This window comes from Schistocerca americana, chromosome 10, assembly GCF_021461395.2.
Source record: "Schistocerca americana isolate TAMUIC-IGC-003095 chromosome 10, iqSchAmer2.1, whole genome shotgun sequence".
NCBI lineage: Eukaryota > Metazoa > Arthropoda > Insecta > Orthoptera > Acrididae > Schistocerca > Schistocerca americana.
The window spans coordinates 192598299-192619396 of record NC_060128.1 but is presented as its reverse complement, the minus strand read 5'-3'; the positions used below and the strand labels follow the sequence as shown (position 1 = coordinate 192619396).

Sequence of the window (21098 nt, the reverse complement as noted above, 5' to 3'; positions counted from 1 at the left end):
ACACGGATACCGTTATTACCAGTGAGCTGCTTACTGTTATTCGTGCGTATAACACCTAAAATTAATGAAGTAAATTATGAAGAAAACTTCTACACTCAAAAATAGCTGCTGCCTCCCCAGTTATATATCTGCTGCTTATCTGCTATTGGTATGTTAATATTTACTAGATTACACGGTTACTTTTCAAAGAAAGTAGTTAACTACAACTCCTCTTACCATATATTACTTCTCGGCATGCAACTTTAGACTGAGCACGGGTACTTGCTGTATAGCCTCGCAACCTATTTTGTCCAGTCCCGTACAGTAAATGACAGGACAGTTCCTCGAAAAAGCTACTGCTAATTTCCTAGCCCCTTCTGTCCGATCTAGGTTGTGAATAATGACCACATAATTAACAAGACGTAAACCCCAAACTTTTCTTACTTCACAACCCATCTACATCCGTACTCTGAATTATTGTGAAGTGTGTATGAATCACACAGTAAGATTTCTCCCCATTCCATTCTCAGCTGGAGTGTTGGGAGAATAATCAGTCACACACATCTGTGTGACTGTTGATTAATTGATTTTATCTACATGATCTCTATTGGCATTATATGAAGAGGCTGAGGAATATTCACTCTGTACTGCAATACAGTTCAGGAAATTTTCTAACCAAGTTCTATTGGTATGTGTGGTACCTTTCTTCATGTGTCTGCCACTTAATATTTTCCAGTGACTATGTTACACCCTGAAATGTAGCTGCCTGACATTTCTATTATTCTATTACACAATCTATATCTTTAATGAAGAACTTGATACTCTAGTATATTTTGATCTTATAACTTGTCATATCAGTGTGTTGGTAATGGTAAATCATTTTGAGTAGACAAGAAATACTTTTGGTTAGTATTTTGAGTAGTCTGTTTCATTCTGAACTGAAATATGAAACTTAGTGGAACTAACACTTACAATAATAATAATAATAATAATAATAATAATAATATGCAAGTCATATGTATTTCCTTGTTTTAATTGATGTAAATCCATGATTTGTCATCTAAAATTAAAGTAAATGATACAAACTCATCGACGAAAGAAGTAGCTTACAAAACGCTTGTTCGTCCGATTCTTGAGTATTGCTCATCAGTATGGGACCCTTACCAGGTTGGATTAATAGAAGAGATAGATATGATCCAGCGAAAAGCAGCGCGATTCGTCAGGGGGACATTTAGTCAGCGCGAGAGCGTTACGGAGATGCTGAACAAGCTCCAGTGGCGGACACTTCAAGAAAGGCGTTACGCAATATGGAGAGGTTTATTATCGAAATTACGAGAGAGCACATTCCGGGAAGAGATGGGCAACATATTACTACCGCCCACATATATCTCGCGTAATGATCACAACGAAAAGATCCAAGAAATTAGAGCAAATACGGAGACTTACAAGCAGTCGTTCTTCCCACGCACAATTCGTGAATGGAACAGGGAAGGGGGGATCAGATAGTGGTACAATAAGTACCCTCCGCCACACACCGTAAGGTGGCTCGCGGAGTATAGATGTAGATGTAGATGTAGAATGAATGATTATATGTGACACACACTTTTTGAATCTGTGACAACTTTTAACAAACCTTAATAATACACAAATTTCAGATATTTCAATGTTTCATTAAATTTCATAAATGGAAAACAATTAGTAAATTGATTGGAAATATTGCATACTTATGTGAGAACTGAAATTTGTAAAAGAATTTAAAAAAGAATGCTTCATTATAGATAACTGCATCATTTGCAAAAAGCCTGATTTTACAATTAATATTGTCTGCAAGTCATTAATATACAAAACGAACAGAAAGGGTCCCAACACACTTCCCTGTGGTACATCCAAAATTACTTCAACATCTGATGATGACTCTCCATCTAAGATAACATGCTGCATCCTCCGTACCATAAAGTCCTCAAACCAATCACAAATTTCACTTAATACCCCAAATGATCAAACTTTTGACAACAAGCAAAGGTGTGGTACTGAGTCAAACACTTTTTGGAAATCGAGAAATACGGCATCTACCCGATTGCCTCAATCTGAAGCTTTCAGTACTTCACGTGAGAAAAGTGCGGGTTGGGTCTCACACGATCAATGTTTTCGAAATCCGTGGTGGTTGGCATTGTGGAAGTCATTCTGTTCAAGACATGTCACTATATTTGAGCTCAGAATATGTTCTAAGATTCTACAGCAAATTGATATCACGGATACTGGATGGTACATTGATTATACAAATTTTCTAAGGGACAGATAGAACTGTTCTTTGGCATCACAGCTTTGTTCTGAAGCAATAGTGAACCAACTATGCAGTGCATTAACATCACTGCCAACATTAAATTCATTTTACAAGCATATATTGTACTGGACTTATCAAAGCTAAACATTTAAATACTATAGAAAACGTCAATAGTGTAATGTTAGATCCTAAAGCATATACAGTTCAGAATCTCCCTTGTTTTCCCTTAGAAAATTTGGCAACCCTAGCTGTAGATCGTATGGGTAGATACGATAACTAGTGAAATGAACTAGAGAGAAAAAAGAAATCTATGGCAAAATTTGACTAATAAACGGGACCCGTAGGTAGGGCACTTCCTGAGGCATCATGAAATAATCAATATAGTACTGGAGAGAACAATATGGGTAAAAATCGGATGACAAGATCAATACTACCACAGTAAGCAAGATAAAATGGCTGTAGGTTACAGCAGACATACAGTAATGAAAAGGCTCGTACAGAAAAGATTGGCATCAAAATAGTCTTAGGCCACAACAACAGATTTTGTTCCTTAGTGTGTTAGCCATATATATTCTTAAAAGTAAAATTTTCTTTACAGAAACTCTCTTTTCAGCAGTGCCAACAGTGCAACACTGATAAAATGTATCAGGAGATTCAACTACTGTTCTTTTTTTGACAAAAAGGAAAAGAAAAAGAAAATAAAAAGTCACTCCTGTGTTGATGCCAAAAGCACCAGGTTTTCTTCTACGTATAGCTGGGTCTACAATTTTTTTTCTTTCTTATGTTTTATTCCTATCCCGTTTTACTACTGCTCACCTTACTTTGTGATTCAAATTTGCAATCCTGGTGTCCCTGAGCTGGTACTCCTCTCAGTGAAGCACACCGGAAATGCATCCCGTCTCCCCCCCTCCCACCCTCTCTTACAGCAGCTCTCCCTACTTGCTGCTCTGCAAGTTCCCCGCCCTCACCTCCTTTCGCCTTGCTCCAGACCAATCATTACACAACAGTTGCTCTGTAGGTGCAGTAGAAATACACAGGCTCGACTTTCGGAAAGCACTTAGGTGAAAAGTTAAAAGTGCTCACTCCTAATCCGTGTGTTGCATTATTTACTTGTGAGTGCATCTTCAAGGTGAATGGTGTGCACAGATTCATAAAACTTAATTGTGAAATATTTAACATAATTGCTTTTTCTTTAAATTACTTACTTTCTGCAGATTTGGTGTGTTGTATGTGCAGTGCAGCCCTTTTTTCTTTCTTAACCACACTCATCCCACTTCAAAGTATTAATGATTACTGATACGTTGTCATTATACAAAAACAGTACTCAAAAGAGGAATCGATGGCAATTTATATATGACAGTCTCAACTTACAGTAAAATAATAACTTTCAAAATTTTACTCCCTGTATATTTAGCTGTGAAATTCGGAAATGTTGAGAAAAGAAATTTAAAATGTTTGTTCTAGATACAACTGTTGTGTACAGAGCATTCACACCTGTCTACCAGACCAGTACAATCACAGCAAGTGGTGTTATATTTTCAACACACATTTATTTTGCTCTAACAGTACCCAGCACACACAAATTAGTTTCCGTACAGAACGATTAAAAATCCCGAAAATATTTTCTTTTCTTTGCAGAAAACATGACTGTAATGTACGAGAAATATGACTGGTGGAAAGAACTTCCTACTGAGTGTGTATGGCCACAGTTGTGGACATACCTGACTATTAAATAAGTAGTGCATTAAGGTGGAAAATAGGGTGCACTTTGTCACACAAAGAGGTACTGTAATTGTGCACTACGGCATAATGTGAAACTTAACTGACATACTGCATGTTTCGCACAACCAATTTAGACTTCAAAGTAATAATGGAAATTTAATTTTTCATGTATAATCCATCCATGGCAGTCAAACTGAAAATTCTAGTTCAGTAAAAACAAGACTGAAGAATCAGAAGCTTTCCTTTCTTTTCTTCGCTTTTACAAAAGATGTATGTTATTGTGAAAATTATGTTGTTATGAAAATTTTATAATATCAACAAGCACAAACAGAATATAGCAACCTTCAGAACTAGCTTTTAGATCTTTTTTTGAGTTTTCATGATGCCTTCAGCTGCCATTCTCTCTATTTCATGTACGATTGTACAATTTCGGCCTTAAGCCATTTTCAAGTATTTCGTGGATGATTTTTAGTAATAAATAATGCCATGTATGTTCTTGCTCATACGACTCCATGTTATGCTCGTAAAATAAATCTGAGGTGTTTTACGCTATTTTAGGAGCGCATTACTTTTGAGCAGTTATTGCAAGGTCATAGTAGCAATGACATATGCGGTATAATTTACTACTAAAAAATCATCCATAAAATACTTGAAAATGGCCTAAGGCAGAAATTGTACCATCGTACAAGAAATAAAGAGAATGGCAACTGAAGGCATCACGAAATCTATCACAAAATTCATCACAGCTGCAGACCCTATCGCATTGAAAATTTTTAAGAACTATTTCTCTGTGTTGATTTATATCTTGACTTCTTTTGCATCCTTGGGCTCTCTTCTTTATAAAGGGACATAAGTAGCATAGTACATGAATGTGGGGTTGTGTACAGGATATGTATGCCCAATTAACTAAACTCGCCCCCCTTGTCAGTGTGCTTAAATAATTGTTTCTTAGAAAACGGGTATAGCAAGATTAACATGCACAAGCTCTACTGCAGGATATAACCAAAATGGATAGAAAAAACATTTCTCCCACCAATCTCTCAGCTTGTCCTATGAGACTGACAAATCAATGTAAGTTTGAAGAAAGCCAGAATATGTAGTAGACAGGGACTAGTAGCAAGTACGCAGAGCAATTTTCCATGTAATCTCAAAACTGTTTTGTGATTCACCATGAGAATAACTTGAGCTGACAATCCCCCCCCCAAACTCAGCCCGATTACACTCTTGTTCTACTGTCAACTGTTCTTACAGCTATGAACAGCACTTTTGCCCATTGCTTCTTAGGTATCAAATGGACATCTTTCAGAAAACTGTTTACATATACAATTATTTAAATAATATGTAGTAAACTTACTTCTCCCAGTCTGAAAGAATAGAGTACCACCAGTAGTGGAAAGAAGAGGACAGATTTTTTAAAGCTATCAGTGTAGGTGTTTCATGCAGTAGTTGCACTGTTATTCATCTTTAGTAAAACAGCAATGATACCATAGAAAGAACCATTGGTTGTATTTTGATTGTATCTTTAAACTGAGAATTGGTTGTTAATATATGACGTGATTTACACCATTACATAAAAAAAAATGCTTCCTTGTACAAAAATTTATGGGTTGCACTAAACATTTGTAAAATATGGACCAATTGGTCTATCTACACATATCAGATGTGAATGTTAAGTGTATCTGAGCTGCATTTGAATGGAACCGAAGGAAACCTGAAACCCTTCTCCACCAATGGTATAGTATACTCTAAAATATAACCTGCACAAAGCCATTTAAGTTGCAGTTGTTACATATATTCCACTGACACCTACCACACAACATTTAAAAATGCACTTTGTTTACGAAGGCCAATTTCACTGAATGCTTTTCTCGTTTTTTAAGCTGAATTAAATGCTTTCTCTCTCTTTGGCAGTCAATTGTACATTGTTATATCTGCAGATGTAAAAAGCCTTTGCTAGACCTCGAATCTAAAAGACACTATTTCAGGTATAGCAAGAAACTGATGTTTGCCATGTCACATTGAGTTCACATCTATGCAGTAGCATTGAAACTGTATTTCTACATTGTGTAGTTTCTGAGGAATAAAAGTTTTAAAGCTGGTTCTCATCCCTTTTTTAATAAGCCTATGAGAAACTTCCCGTACTGCTAACAAACAGGGCTAGTAATAACAATAATGATTGTTCCTGTGCAAATCTCACAGGTACAATGTATAAACATTTCTGCTAGCCTAAGCATCAAATTTGGTTGTTCACCTGTAGCTGAAAAGTGTACTTGTAGTAGCTGTGAAGCTACAAAAGTCAAAACATTGCATTTTACTGAGTTTATACTTCACATATTTAAAGATCTTTTCTTTGACTGTAATTTAATAAGACAACGCATAGAATACCTTTATGGAACAACAAAAATGCTACTGTTTGCAGCAGCTCTCATTTTGTGGGCACCAGTCCTGCAGATAAAATGTATAGACAGAATTCAAGAAGTGCCAGTATAAAATTTAAAAGACGATTGTTCTCAAAATGTTATTAACTTTCATAACAGACATGGCAAAATGTATGATCATGCGTTAAGAGCACGCATAAACTTTTACAATCCCACGCAATTAAAAATTACTTGCGGTAACAGAAGTAGAGATCAATGATAATAGCATGAGGCTTCATGAGTGGAGTTCCTATTCATCCTGATGGTTAATAATCTGCATATGCATAAGTCAACTAAAATCTTAGTTCTGCTAGCTTTGTACTTAGAAATCTCTCTCATCATGTCGATTTGAAGAAACGATTGCTAGCAAACTTTCTCAGTTCTGTTCTACGGCACGATCTTCTGAGGTCATTGCACCTAAAGTTAAAATGTGTTTATTCTAAAGGATCATTCAATAAGAATATTGTGGAAGGAAAGTAGGGTTTGAAGTCTCTTTGAGAACGACGTCATTAGAGGTGGAGCACGAGATTAGATTGTTCTTTGAGGATGGAGAAGGAAATCAGTTATGCCCTTTCAAAAGAACCATTCCAGAATTTGCCCGGACTGATTTAGGCAAAACTTACATTTGGACAGTCAGATGTGGACTCGAACAATCGTCTTCCCGAACGGAGTCCGGTGCACCGAACACTGCGTCACATTGCTCGGCAAACAGTGTTGTGCAAAGCTGACAACTGAAGCCTCTGCAGTAACTACCTGCCAACATACACTGAGGTGGCAGAAGTCTCCTAATACCACAACGGACCACCTTTTGCCTGACATAGTGCAGCATGTCAATGAGGCACGGACTCAGCAATTCGTTGCAAATCCCCTGCAGAAGTACTGAGCCGTGCTGCCTCTATAGCCGTCCGTAATTGCGAAAGTGTCCCTCGTGCAGGATTTTGTGCACAAACTGACCTCTCGATTATGTCCTGTAAATGTTCAAGGGGATTCGTGTCAGGCGATGTGGGTGACTAGATCGTTTGCTCGAACTGTGCAGAATGTTCTTCAAACTGATCGCGAACAGTTGTGGTGCAGTGACACGTTTGGAAAAGTGAAGTCCGCAAACAGCTGCAAATGGTCTCCGAGTAGTCGAGAATAAAGACTTCCAGTAAGTGATCGGTTTGATTTGACCAGAGGGCCAGAACAATTGTAGAGCCACTACCAGTTTGCACAGTGCGTTGTTGACAACTCGGGTCCACGGCTCTGTGGCGTCTGCACCACGCACGAGCCTTACCGTCAGTTCTGAAGGACTGAAATTGCGACTCGTCTGACCGGGCCACAGTTTCCCAGTCATCTAGGGTCCACTCGATACGGTCGAGAGCCCGAGGGAGGCACTGCAGGCGACGCGCCGTTAGCAGAGGCACTCGCTTCAGTCATCTGTTGCCTCAGTCCGTTAACGTGAAATTTCACCGCACTGGCCTAATGAATATGTTCGCTGTATGTCACACACTGTTTTCTGGAGGTGATTCATCCGGCGTCGCTCGCCTGTCGGGACTGACAACTCTACGTCAACTGGTGCTCTCGGTCATTAAGTGAAGGCTGTCAGCCACTGCATTGTCCGTGGCAAGTTCTAATGACCGAAATTAGGTATCCTCAGCATGCTCGACACTGTATATCTCAGAATATTGAATTCCCTAACAATTTCCAAAATGGAGAGTCCCTTACGTCTAGCTCCAACTAACATTCCAGGTTCAAAGTCTGTTAATTCTTGTCATGTGGCTATAATTACATCAGAAAACTTTTCAAATGGACCACCTGAGTACATACGACAGCACCTCCAATTCACTGCACTTTTATATCCTGTGTACGCCAACTGTATCTGTGCATACTGCTATCGTATGACTTTTGTCACCTCAGTGTATTTAGGCCCTACTGCCTGATGGTATTTGTTGTTAATAACAAGAGCAAATTTTGGAGAAACTTAACAATCCACAACCACAATATTAGAAGCAGAAATAATTACAGATAGACTACGCACCTCTCTCTAGGATTAAGAATATAGCTTTATACGAGTGCATGTAGAAAAGTAATGCCTCCGAATTTTTTATGCGAATACTCAAAGCTTTATAAATAAAACAAACATTATTAACATTCCACATCCTTCTTCGTGCCTACATATTTATTTCTCAACGTAGTCATCCTGACAACAAATGCATTTCTCCCAACAAGACACCAGTTAGTTCATACCGTCACTGTAGAATGTCTCACTTTGTTAACAGCTCGCACCGCTTCATCAGTACTGATGCGAAGTCCTCCGATGTGTTCTTTAACTTCTAGAAACACGGAAATCGGATGGGGCCAAGTTGGGACTGTACAGAGGACGATCGACGGCCGTGAAGCTGAGGCGTCAGATTGCTGCAGCACTCATCTGTGGTCTGGCACTGTCGTGCTTAAAGGGAGGTTTCTCAACGTGTGAGCAAACTCTTCAAATTCGTGCTTTTTCTCTCTCACGCACCAACTTTGTTACGTTACACACCGCCATCTTACATGCTGCAGTTCGGAGCCCTCGAGTGGCAGATAGTTGCAAAAATGTAGACGTGAAGAATAAATCTGTTGAATGTTAGTAATGTTTGTTTCATTTAAAAAGCTTTAAGAGTTTTCACACAAAAAATAAGGAGGTATTACTTACCAGCACACTCTCACGTTATGGCACAACAGTCTAGAATGGTTGCCAGTAGACTTCGCGCAGGAAATTCAAAATTCCCCAATATTTAATACATCATTAGTCATTTCTTCAACAATCTCTCAGAATATTTTGACTCGGAATGCCAGTTCCTGATAACTCTAATGTTTGTTGCCAGCACAGTTGATGTGGTCTCCAGTCCAAAGACTGGTTTAATGCAACTCTCCATGCTACTCTATCCTATCTGAGTCTCTTCATTTCTGAATAACTACTGCAGTCTACATCCTTCTGAATATGCTTACTGTAGTCATCTCCGTCTCCTACAATTTTTACCTCCCCCCTCCCCACAATTCCCTCCAACACTAAACTGGTGAGCCCTTGGTGTCTTAGAATGTGTCCTATCAACTGACCACTTCTTTTGGTCAATGTGTACCACAAATTCGCCTCTCCAATTCTATTCACTACCTCCTCATTAGTTATGTGATTAGTCCCTTTAATTTTTAACATCCTTCTGTAGTACCACACCTGAAAAATTTCTATTCTCTTTCTGTCTAAGCAGTTCATCGTTCACATTCCATATCCGTACGTGGCTACTCTCCAGACAAAACACATTCAGAAAAAGACTTCCTAACACTTAAATCTGTGTTGGATGTTAACAAATGTCACTTCTCCAGAAATGTTTTACTTGCCATTGCCAGTCGACATTTTACATTCTCTCTTCTTCAGCCATCATCAGTAAGTTTGCTGCCCAAACAGCAAAACTCATCTGCTACTGTAAGTGTCTCATTTCCTAAGCTAATTTCCTTAGCATCACCTTATTTAATTCAACTACATTACATTAGCCTTGTTTTGCTTTTGTTGGCATTCATCTTATATCTTCCTTTCAAAACACTGTCCATTCCATTAAACTGCTCAGATGACAGAGTCCACGTAAAGTAAATGTTTTTTGCATCTTTAAAAAAAGAGCCAAGTAGTATAATACAAGCAATGTTTGTTTTTCTGCCACCATGCAAATATGTTGTACAGTAGCCTAAAAGAAATTCCCATAGTAATTATTGCGAGTAGATTAGAACTAGTCCTAATTTACTGTTAGTATACCTTATAGAAATAGCCCACAGTGGCTGTTGATGGCTGTCAATGTATAACTTAACCAGTTGCACACCTCTGTAGCCTCTCCCAGATAGGATTCACAGGACATGGAGTGTGGATGAAAGAATGTACATTTACTGACAAAACATAAGCTAAACATAGTATACAAGTTGTATTTCATGACGACATGTGATAAAGAAGTTATTGGAAGTTCAGTCATACAATACCAAAAAAATGCCTTATATAAAAAAAAAAAAAAAAAAAAAAAAAAGACGAATAATATATATTGTGTGAGACATACATCTCCTGTATCTTTTGTCTCACTGCTGAGACAAGTATGTACAACAGTCTAATCTAATCTAATCTCTACATCTTATACCAGTTCTGCTATTTTTCCGAAAATTTTGTCCCACTGCTTCTTTACCCCACAATAAAGATTTATGTTGATCAAAAACTGAAAACTCAGAGGCATTTCCTGTGATACAAATACCATGATTTGCATTCATTTATGTAAATAATTTTCTTCTTCCTTATTCACTGCACACTATTTGTCAACCATAGAAGTAACAATACAGATATTATTGTCAAAAACAATTTGCTGTGTCTTAATTTACATTAACTAGCTGCGTTTCACCATCTATTGTTAACTTAATACCTACATGAGCATCACATTTGTCATGGAACAACAGTTATCTGTGTGCCCTAAGAATAGAGGCCAATTTTGGAATTAACATTGCTAGTTATGCAAAATTTGTGAAAGGAGTGCCTAATATGGATTTTTTTTTTACTATTAATTTCTTCTAAATTTGTGAGACAAAGCAAAAAGGGGCATCTTCCCGAAAATTTTGGGTTCTGTGTTATTGTAATTTTTATGTTCAGCATTATATGCTGAACAATTTGTAAAAATAATAGGTTTCTGCCTCTTAAATTTGAGTGAGTTATGACAGGCTGAATATTAGTGAAATAAAGATATTCTGAGATAATGTTTCACTTTATTACCATTATCTAATTGGACATATGTAACAAACACATTCTATATATATAATCCTTAAAATGTCCTTTTTCAAATCGTGTGGAGTTCAAGTTAACACTACATATTATTAGTTTAACCCCTTCAGAGCTATAGCACATTGTAGAGAAACACAAATTCAAAACAAAGTAAATTGACTCCAAATTGAGAGAAAATTGTCAACTCTGTGCAACATTGTTTTGGAAAAGTGTTGGTATTTTTTACTCTACATTATGGCTGACTGCAAATTGGCAACTCTTTAGGCAGTTATAATACTAATACAAAAAGTGACCACTTGCCTTGGGGTTTGGCATTATTGTAATTAAAAGTGGGTATTCTTTTACGCAAAGTACTCAGAGCTCTTTAAAATGCCTATAAAATTTACAAGATGCTATTTTGTGAAGCACTGCATACACAGCTGTATTGGCATCTTGACGGGCCAATGTTATTTCCCTGAATAAGAGGTCTGTTTTCCAAAACTGACATCAATTGCTTTTAATGATATTACTGACTCCTATTGGATTCAAACCTCTTTAAAATGTATGAGCATGCACATATTGAAAGAAATTATTTTAAAAAACCAAAATGAATATTTTAGAGATTTGCTAATACTGAAAAATTTTTTCCCAATATTCTTTCTCTGAATCTCACATTTATAGGCTTCTCTGTTCTTTACGTTGGGGGGGAGGGTACCATTTTGAAGACAGACTGAAGAGACAGATAAGAAAGCCAAGTCCATATAGAGACTATTTTTCTGGCTTGTTTATATTCCTTAAGGCGAAATTCAACTAAAACGTATTTTAATTACTAGCAACAAATATCATTAAGTAGTAATTTTAGTGGCATTAGATACTTCATAACTCACAGATTGATTCTGTTTTATGTGAAAGGAAAGTGTTTACATACATTTGTATGTGTATTGTACTAATTCCATACTCATGTCTAAAAATTGCAAAACAGGCCTATATATGCTGAATGCTAACCATTTTCATAAAAATTATTGCAGCCATATCTTCATAGTTTCAGGCGACATAGTTGTGCTGGCACATAAAATTTTGGTACGGTAATAGTATGTCTGGAATGGGTTTTGCTGTAACATGTTTGGTGTCTCTGCCACTCAAGTTATACATAAAAATTAGTTTGTATATCTACAACAGCATTTAAGGAGGGAGTTGGGAGTGTGATGGATAGCTTCAAAACGAATAACATCAGTTTTTTTATCAAGTATTTTAATACGACTTTCTCATATTTTGGGTAGTCCCAAGTTCTTTCCCAGAGACGTTGCGTGCGAATATAATTGAGAGTTGCGGAGGGGCCGCTTATACTTTTGATCCCGTGTAATATTTTGTTGAACATGACCCTCGGTGTAATGTTATCATGCCTCGCAAGAAACGCGTTTTTTCGATGTTATTCCAACGGAGAAGAATCAAAACCGACCAAGTTAACGTACAAATAACTTTTTTATATAGCATGCGGCGCGATTCCATATAGCCCATTAGCGACAAAGTTGCGAGAGCTTGCGGATGTTTCAACTCACCATGATCATCGTTTACGTTTACGAGAGTGTGCGGCCCATAACAAGTGGATGTTCGCCGCGTCATCACATTTGTGTTTACAGAATATCAGCGTTCGCTATCGATTCCGTAACACATACTGTACGATTAGGCTCCATAAAATCGGATCAAAATACTTGTCGAAACGAACGTACTTTGAGATTCATTGCGTGTTAGATTTGCATTCCGAACCGTTTCCACCATAAATAATACTAAAACTCAAAATCGTACAACGGTTCGTTGTGCATGGGATCTAATTCAACTACGATACGAAAATTCTACAATTACTTATTCAATAACTACTTAAACGATAGCCAGATGGCTAAGTTCCACGAACAACTTGGCTATTGTAACAGGCTGCTCATTTCTCGGCTGCGAGCAAGGAGGTTAGAAATACCTTGATCTCAAGAAAAGGTAGATGATTTTTTTTTTTTTTTTTTTTTAACGAGTGATCAATATGACATGTGTGTGTATTAAAAAAATTCGCCACAAGTGAAGCGTGGAACTGGTGATCTCGCAGTCTGTTCCCTAACCTCACTTCTCAAACAATCTTATAAGCGTTGTAGTACCGGTATCCGCATTGCGTTCTTTTCTTCGGACAGAATGAGTCACACGTGAAGGAGGCCTCACTGCATAACATGAATGTGAGCACACGACTATGAAATCGTGAAGCCAACCTATACAGCGAAGACAGTCTTTCGCATATTTCCCGTTCGGAGCTCTAACTAGACGCTGCCGTTAACAACCCGTTTTCAAACCGGTCAGGTTAACTATGTTGCAAAAAAAAAATGTTCTTGTCTACCAGCGTTCCGTCTAAGGACACTGATCGTACGTCACGTGCTGATACAAGGTCGGCAGGTCGCACACAGCGCGACCTTCTGTGCACCAAATCGCCGAAGGAGGTGCACGAAAACGAACATTAAGAACCGTTAAGCCGCACCCACTTACATTTTATGTAATAATGTTATATTAACATAACCCAAAAGCTACAACTATTTACGTAAAGTGCATGTACTACGGTTTGCCGCTTTAGTGTGTGTGTGTGTTATTAACAGGGTGAAATTATGAAGATTGAATATCCTACGAAACTACGCAATTAAATCAGGTTGTTTAAAGAAGAATAAGAATAGCAACCCATTTGGTTTAGTTCAGGAAAGTCGTCGTTGGTCTAGACATCTCCAAGATATTCTACGAACGTTATAATACGTATGCCTTTTGCAGTTATTAATAGTCTACGAGACGTGTGCGCAAATAAAAACCTGTATGTATGTATTGTATTGTGTTTTGGTACCTTTCCTTGTATTTTTTGACGCTGTCTATTACAACACTAAGTTGTTTAACGGCAATAAAATTTGATTTGATTTGAAAAAAAAATGCAGTAACGTAAATGTTACTTTCCAGCTACTGTAGAGTGTTTATCCTAGGCAAGTCCCCTGAAACTACGCAGATCATCTATTTTAACAGCAGGTACAAAATACAGCCAACCAATTGCAACAAATGGTGCTTTTCAAATGACCTTTACCATGGTTACGACGGATTTAAACACGCAAGCTACAGCAGGTCATTTAGTAAATTCCCATCTTTAGGCTCAAAATGTTTATAGGTACCTAATTCTTCCCAGAGATCCATCCTGCGCCCTTTGATTCCTCTATGAAGAATAATTGTATCTTCCAAATTTTCCGGAGTGTTGTTGGCAATCATTAGACGTTCAGCAAATATGGAATTATGTATGTTAGCTCCTTTCTTTCCTAGCTCTTTGTATCTTGTCCATTCTGTTAGTAATACACTTAGTGGCTGTCCAGTCAGCATGTAGCTACTAACATGGTCTGTAATTTCAAGTGATTGGCTCTACTGAATTGATTCTAGGGGCCTTAATTTTTACAGATGGTCAAACAGACCGTTGGCAATACATGTCACGTGGAGACAGCTTTCACTGAATGAAATGCTAATGTGAAGTTTGTAAGTACCACTTGCCGTATGCTGTTTGTGATATTTCTGCACGTGTTGTAAGAGTAGCTTCTCTTAGACACGTAATATCGGTCCATGACGTTTCATTATACACTACTGGTCATTAAAATTGCTACACCACGAAGATGACGTGCTACAGACGCGGAATTTAAACGACAGGAAGAAGATGCTGTGATATGCAAATGATTAGCTTTTCAGAGCATTCACACAAGGTTGGCGCCGGTGGCGACACTTACAAAGTGCTGACACGAGGAAAGCTTCCAACCGATTTCTCATACACAAACAGCAGTTGACCAGCGTTGCCTGGAGACACGTTGTTGTGATGCCTCGTGTAAGGAGGAGAAATGCATACCATCTCGTTTACGACTTTGATAAAGGTCGGATTGTAGCCTATCGCGATTGCTGTTTATCGTATCGCGACATTGCTGCTGGCGTTGGTCGAGATCCGATGACTGTTAGCAGAATATGGAATCGGTGGGTTCAGGAGGGTAATACGGAACGCCGTGCTGCATCCAACGGCCTCGTATCACTAGCAGTCGAGATGACAGGCATCTTACCCGCATGGCTGTAACGGATCGTGCAGCCACTTCTCGATCCCTGAGTCAACAGATGGGGACGTTTGCAAGACAACAACCATCTGCACGAACAGTTCGACGACGTTTGCAGCAGCATGGACTATCAGCTCGGAGACCATGGCTGCGGTTACCTTTGACGCTACATCACAGACAGGAGCGCCTGCGATGGTGTACTCAACGACGAAACTGAGTGCACGAATGGCAAAACGTCATTTTCTCGGATGAATCCAGGTTCTGTTTGCAGCATCATGATGGTTGCATCCGTGTTTGGCGACATCGCGATGAACGCACATTGGAAGCGTGCATTCGTCATCGCTATACTGGCGTATCACCCGGCGTGATGGTATGGGGAGCCATTGGTTACACGTCTTGGTCACCTCTTGTTCGCATTGACGGCACTTTGAACAGGGGACGTTACATTTCAGATGTGTTACGACCCGTGGCTCTACCCTTCATTCGATCCCTGCGAAACCCTACATTTCAGCAGGATAATGCACGACCGCATGTTGCAGGTCCTGTACGAGTCTTTCTGGATACAGAAAATGTTCGACTGCTGCCATGGCCAGCACATTCTCCAGATATCTCACCAACTGAAAACGTCTGGTCAATGGTGGCCGAGCGACTGGCTCGTCACAATACGCCAGGTACTACTCTTGATGAACTGTGGTATCGTATTGAAGCTGCATGGGCTGCTGTACCTGTACACGCCATCCAAGCTCTGTTTGACTCAATACCCAGGCGTATGAAGGTCGCTATTACGGCCAGAGGTGGTTGTTCTGGGTACTGATTTCTCAGGATCTATGCATCCAAATTGCGTGAAAATGTAATCACATGTCAGTTCTAGTATAATATTGTCCAATGAATACCCGTTTATCATCTGCATTTCTTCTTGGTGTAGCAATTTTAATGGCCAGTAGTGTATGTTATCGTATTGCACGCAGGTTTGTCCTCCTGAAAATGACGGGTTTAAATTCGCCGAAACCATGGTGAAGGTTATTTGTAAACCACCATTATTATAACGGGTTGGCTGCCTTCTATACCTGCTATTCCGTAACTGTTGCTGTAGCGCAGCCATGTTCAAAATATTGCGGATCATCCAAAGTGGTGGTCGTCAAACTGCCGCCAGCGAATCGCATGCGGATCGAATGAAGTATTGGTGTGGCCCGCTGATGTCAGCCATATTTTACGCTGAAGAGCCGATGAAACTGGTGCACGTGCCTAATATCGTGTAGGGCCCCCGGGAGCACGCAGAAGTGCCGCAACACGATGTTGCGTGGACTCGACTAATGTCTGAAGTAGTGCTGGAGGGAAATGACCCCACGAATCCTGCAGGGCTGTCCATAAATCCGTAAGAGTATGAGGGGCTGCAGATCTCTTCTGAAGAGCACATTGCAAGGCATCCCAGATATGCTCAATAATGTTCATGTCTGGCGAGTTTGGTGGTCAGTGGAAGTGTTTAAACTCAGAAGGGTGTTCCTGCAGCCACTCTGTAGCAATTCTTGACGTGTGAGGTATCGCATTGTCCTGCTGGAATTGCCCAAGTCTGTCGGAAGGCACAATGGACATGCACGGATCAGGTGATCAGACAGGACGCTTACGTACGTGTCACCTGTCAGAGTCGTATCTAGACGTATCACGCCCCACACCATTACAGAGTCTCCACCAGCTTGAACAGTTCCCTGTTGACATGCATTCATGAGGTTGTCTCCAGACCCGTACACGTCCTTCTGCTCGATGTAATTTGAAACGAGACTCGTCCGACCAGGCAACATGTTTCCAGTCATCAACAGTCCAATGTCGCGGTTGACGGTCCCAGGCGAGGCGTAAAGCTTTGTGTCGTGCAGCGATCGAGGGTATACGAGTGGGCCTTCGGCACCGAATGCCCGTATCGATGATGTTTCGTTGAATGGTACGCACGGCTGACGCTTATTGATAGCCCAGCATTGAACTCTGCACCAATTTGCGGAAGGATTGCATTTCTGTCACGTTAATCGACTCTCTTCAGTCGTCGTCGATCACGTTCTCGCAGGATCTTTTTGCGGCCGCAGCGATGTCGGAGATTTGATGTTTTACCGGATTCCTGATATTCACAGTACACTCGTGAAATGGTCGTACGGGAAAAATCCCCACTTCATCGTTACCTCTGAGATGCTGTGTCCCATAGCTCGTACGCCGACTATAACACGACGTTCAAACTCACTTAAATCTTGATAACCTGCCATTGTAGCAGCAGTAGCCAGGCACTTGTCTTACATAGGCGTTACTGACGGCAGAGGCCGTATTCTGCCTGTTTACATATCTTTGTATTTGAATATGAATGCCTATAGCAGTTTCTTTGGCACTTAAGTGTATAATAAGCATGTAGCAACTAAGAGTCAAATCCGGAAACGTCAGCTAGCGTTAAGAGGCTCTTAGGACAGTAGTTTTTCTTGTTTAGTTCAAATGGCTCTGAGCACTATGGGATTTAACATCTGAGGTCATCAGTCCCCTAGAACGTAGAACTACTTAAACCTAAGAACATCACACACATCCATACCCGAGGCAGGATTCGAGCCTGCGACCGTAGCGGTCGCGCGGTTCCAGACTGAAGCGCCTAGAACCGCCCTGGTTAGTAAGAAACAAAATTACTTGCAGAGGCAGTAATATTTTAAGACGTGTTTATTTTAATTGGCGTTGGTGAATTTGACCACGGGCCAAGTATAATTGGCCGCTTACTTTAAGGGAAGATGAGTAGGTTGCGTGGCCACTACGGATTTAGAGGATACGAGATGGGGAATGCTTTCTCGTTTGTCTTCCAGTAGTGACAACTCAGGGACGTGCGCGACATGTAACGATCAGCTACTATGGTGTAGGCTTTGACAAGGAAATAACATGGAGAGAGAGGGCCATCTTAAAATGCGGTACATATTTGCAGCAAGGAATGTGGAATTAAACGTTGCTGTAAAGCACCGCAATGAGCAGAGGAAAACAGTAAATATTTCTGATCGTCTCATACTGCTTAATGCATTTAAATATATGTACAGTTACTGTTATTAATCAATTATCATCTGCTCACACTGCTAACCCAGGCAATTCGTCAGGCAACTGCAGTGTCACGACTTTGTCGTCGCTGAAGATCGCAGCAGTCTGAAACGGAGAACAGTCGACGTGAGGTCTTTCGAAATGTGCCGATTTTTAACCATCAATACTAAGGCCGGCCGCCAATTTATCGAGTCCCTTTCACAACTAGTCTGTTGGGGGCTTCATCGTCATCAGTGTTCTGCCTAAAGGCAGGTTTTCATATGGTAGTTCTCCAGACTGTCCGGTCTTCTGCCATCCTCTTCAGGTCTGCATAATTTCCTCTTCCCTTTATGTCGTCTATCATCTTGTATCTCCTTCTTCCTCTCAGTCTTCTCCCACAAACCAGTGCTTCCAAAGCATTTACTAGCAAGCACTCCCTTCTCAATGAATGTCCCAACCAGTTCTTTTTCCTTTCTCTTACAACCTTCAGCAGACATCTTCTCTCACCAACCCTTTCCAATACTCTTTCATTACCCACTCTTTCCATCCAGCTTATTCTTTCCATTCTCCTCCACATCCACATCTCAAATGCTTCTAACCTTTTTCCATCCTCTCGTCTCAGTGTCCATGTTTCTGCCCCATATAGTGCCACACTCCAGACAAAACATTTGCCAAGCCTTGTCCTTAGTCCCTTATCTAATTTGCCACATAAGAGTCTCCTCTTTCTGTTGAATGCCTCCTTCGCTATGGCAATTCGAGTTTTCACCTCCTGGTGACATCTCAAGTATTCTGTTATTGTGCTTCCGAGATATTTAAATTCACTTACTTGGCTAATGTTGGGAGCTTGTAACGTACTAATTCATGTAGATTGGCAATTAATAACAACATAGATATGACTGCTGCCCCAGGTGCCACACTAAAATGTCAGCGTTGGCTGTTGAGCAAAAAGATTGATGACCATTGATCTAAAGTGTCTTGTTTCGCACTATTTCAGTAACTACGCTACTCTGCAAAACTTAAGGACGAGACAGAGTAAGTTAACACAACATATTGACGAGTCGGTGGAAATGAATGCAAGTGCTTGAGCATCTGGCCAGAGGTCTCCCAGTCGTCAACACAAACCTGGATGTCATGTGACGTGACGTCAGGGAAAACACAGTCCGTCCCCGGTAGCGGAGTGGTCAGCGCGACAGACTGTCAATCCTAAGGGCCCGTGTTCGATTCCCGGCTGGGTCGGAGATTTTCTCCGCTCAGGGACTGGGTGTTGTCCTGATCATCATCATTTCATCCCCAACGACGCGCAGGTCGCCGAAGTGGCGTCAAATCGAAAGACTTGCACCAGGCGAGCCGTCTACCCGACCGGAGGCCCTCGTCACACGACATTATTATTATAGGGAAAACACAGTGTGTGTCAATCACAGAGCAATTGTGAAGTGTGACGAGCTACGCATCGTTCTCACAGGGACCGTAAAGACAAGATTAGACATCATAACGCGCACAGCGGCATTTCAGCAATCACTGTTCTCACGATGCTTATGTGAATGTAACAGCAGAAAGCTCTAATAATCGGTACAATATGACACGCTCTCTGCCTTCCACTTCACAGTGGTTTGCAGGGTGTATATGTAGAGTGTAGCCGACGAACTTGGTATCGCTCACTTCATTGTCTCAAGTGCACTGGAGCGTTGCAAAGGAATGTAGCTGGTCGACCACACTCAACTACAGGAAGAGATGACTGCTAAATTGTACAACAGGCAAGAAGCGATCCACGTCAAACAGCGGGATCATTTACAACGACGTTTAACAGGACTGCAAGGCACGCAATCTGAGCTCCACAGTGAAGTTGGTCTCTTCGCACGACGACCGGTATGGTACGTTATGTTCCTTTGACAACTGCGCATCGGTAGCACACATTACAATGGTGCCAGGTGCATATGACTGGACCAACGAGAAATGGAGTCGCATGCTCTTCTCGGATTGAGAGCAGATGCAATCCGAGTAGTTATCCTGGACGTACCCTCATGTGGCGAGAGGTAGAAACACACATAATGTTGCATGGGCGAACGGACCTTCAAATCTTTAAGCACAGACTGGACAGTGAATGTTGGACATTGGATGTGTTCATTGCTGAAATGTCAACTATTGTCAGGTTATTGTTCCCGAGAAATGTTCTATTTCACCTACTATCTAAATAGTTCAAAAATGGCTCCGAGCACTGTGGGACTTGACTTTTGAGGTCATCAGTCCCCTAGAACTTAGAACTACTTAAACCTAACTAACCTAAGGACATCACACACACCCATGCCCGAGGCAGGATTCGAACCTGCGACCGTAGTGGTCGTGCGGTTCCAGACTGTAGCGCCTAGAACCGCTCGGCCACACCGGCCGGCTATCTAAATAGTTCATTTGAATTTTTGAAAGAGCCTTTTCAGTTCTGTCAGCTAAAAAAATTAATTGTATTTAAACTACTGTTAAAAAGTAAATAAATATGACTACAAAACGGATTTTTCATTCGAAATAATTAAGGCTAAAGAACGCTGCAACTTGTTTAACAAAAGCTCCATGTCTGTCAGTCGTTTCTATGACAGAAGAAAAGGAAAAGGAATGAAGGCAACAGTGATAAATTACGATTAAATGATCAAATGTGTGTGAAATCTTATGGGACTTAACTGCTAAGGTCATCAGTTCCTAAGCTTACACACTACTGAACCTAAATTATCCTAAGGACAAACACACACACCCATACCCGAGGGAGGACTCGAACCTCCGCCGGGACCAGCGGCACAGTTCATAACTGCAGCGCCCTAGACCGCTCGGCTAATCCCGCGCGGCCTAAATTA

The 21098-nt window shown here is 40.4% G+C and overlaps 1 protein-coding gene across 3 annotated transcripts in view; it reads right to left on the bottom strand.

Annotated features, from left to right (window-relative positions):
* The window catches only part of LOC124552237 (guanine deaminase), a 144150-nt gene that overhangs the window by 80301 nt on the left and 42751 nt on the right, over nt 1–21098 (bottom strand). The window contains exon 1 of one of the 3 annotated variants that reach the window (XM_047126519.1): nt 12700–13002. The exons of the other annotated variants lie outside the window; for them this stretch is intronic. Coding sequence (XP_046982475.1) covers nt 12700–12708 — 9 coding nt within the window. The 5' untranslated portion in view covers nt 12709–13002. Of the gene's footprint in view, nt 1–12699; nt 13003–21098 lie in introns of those variants that run through there. 3 annotated transcript variants of the gene reach the window in all.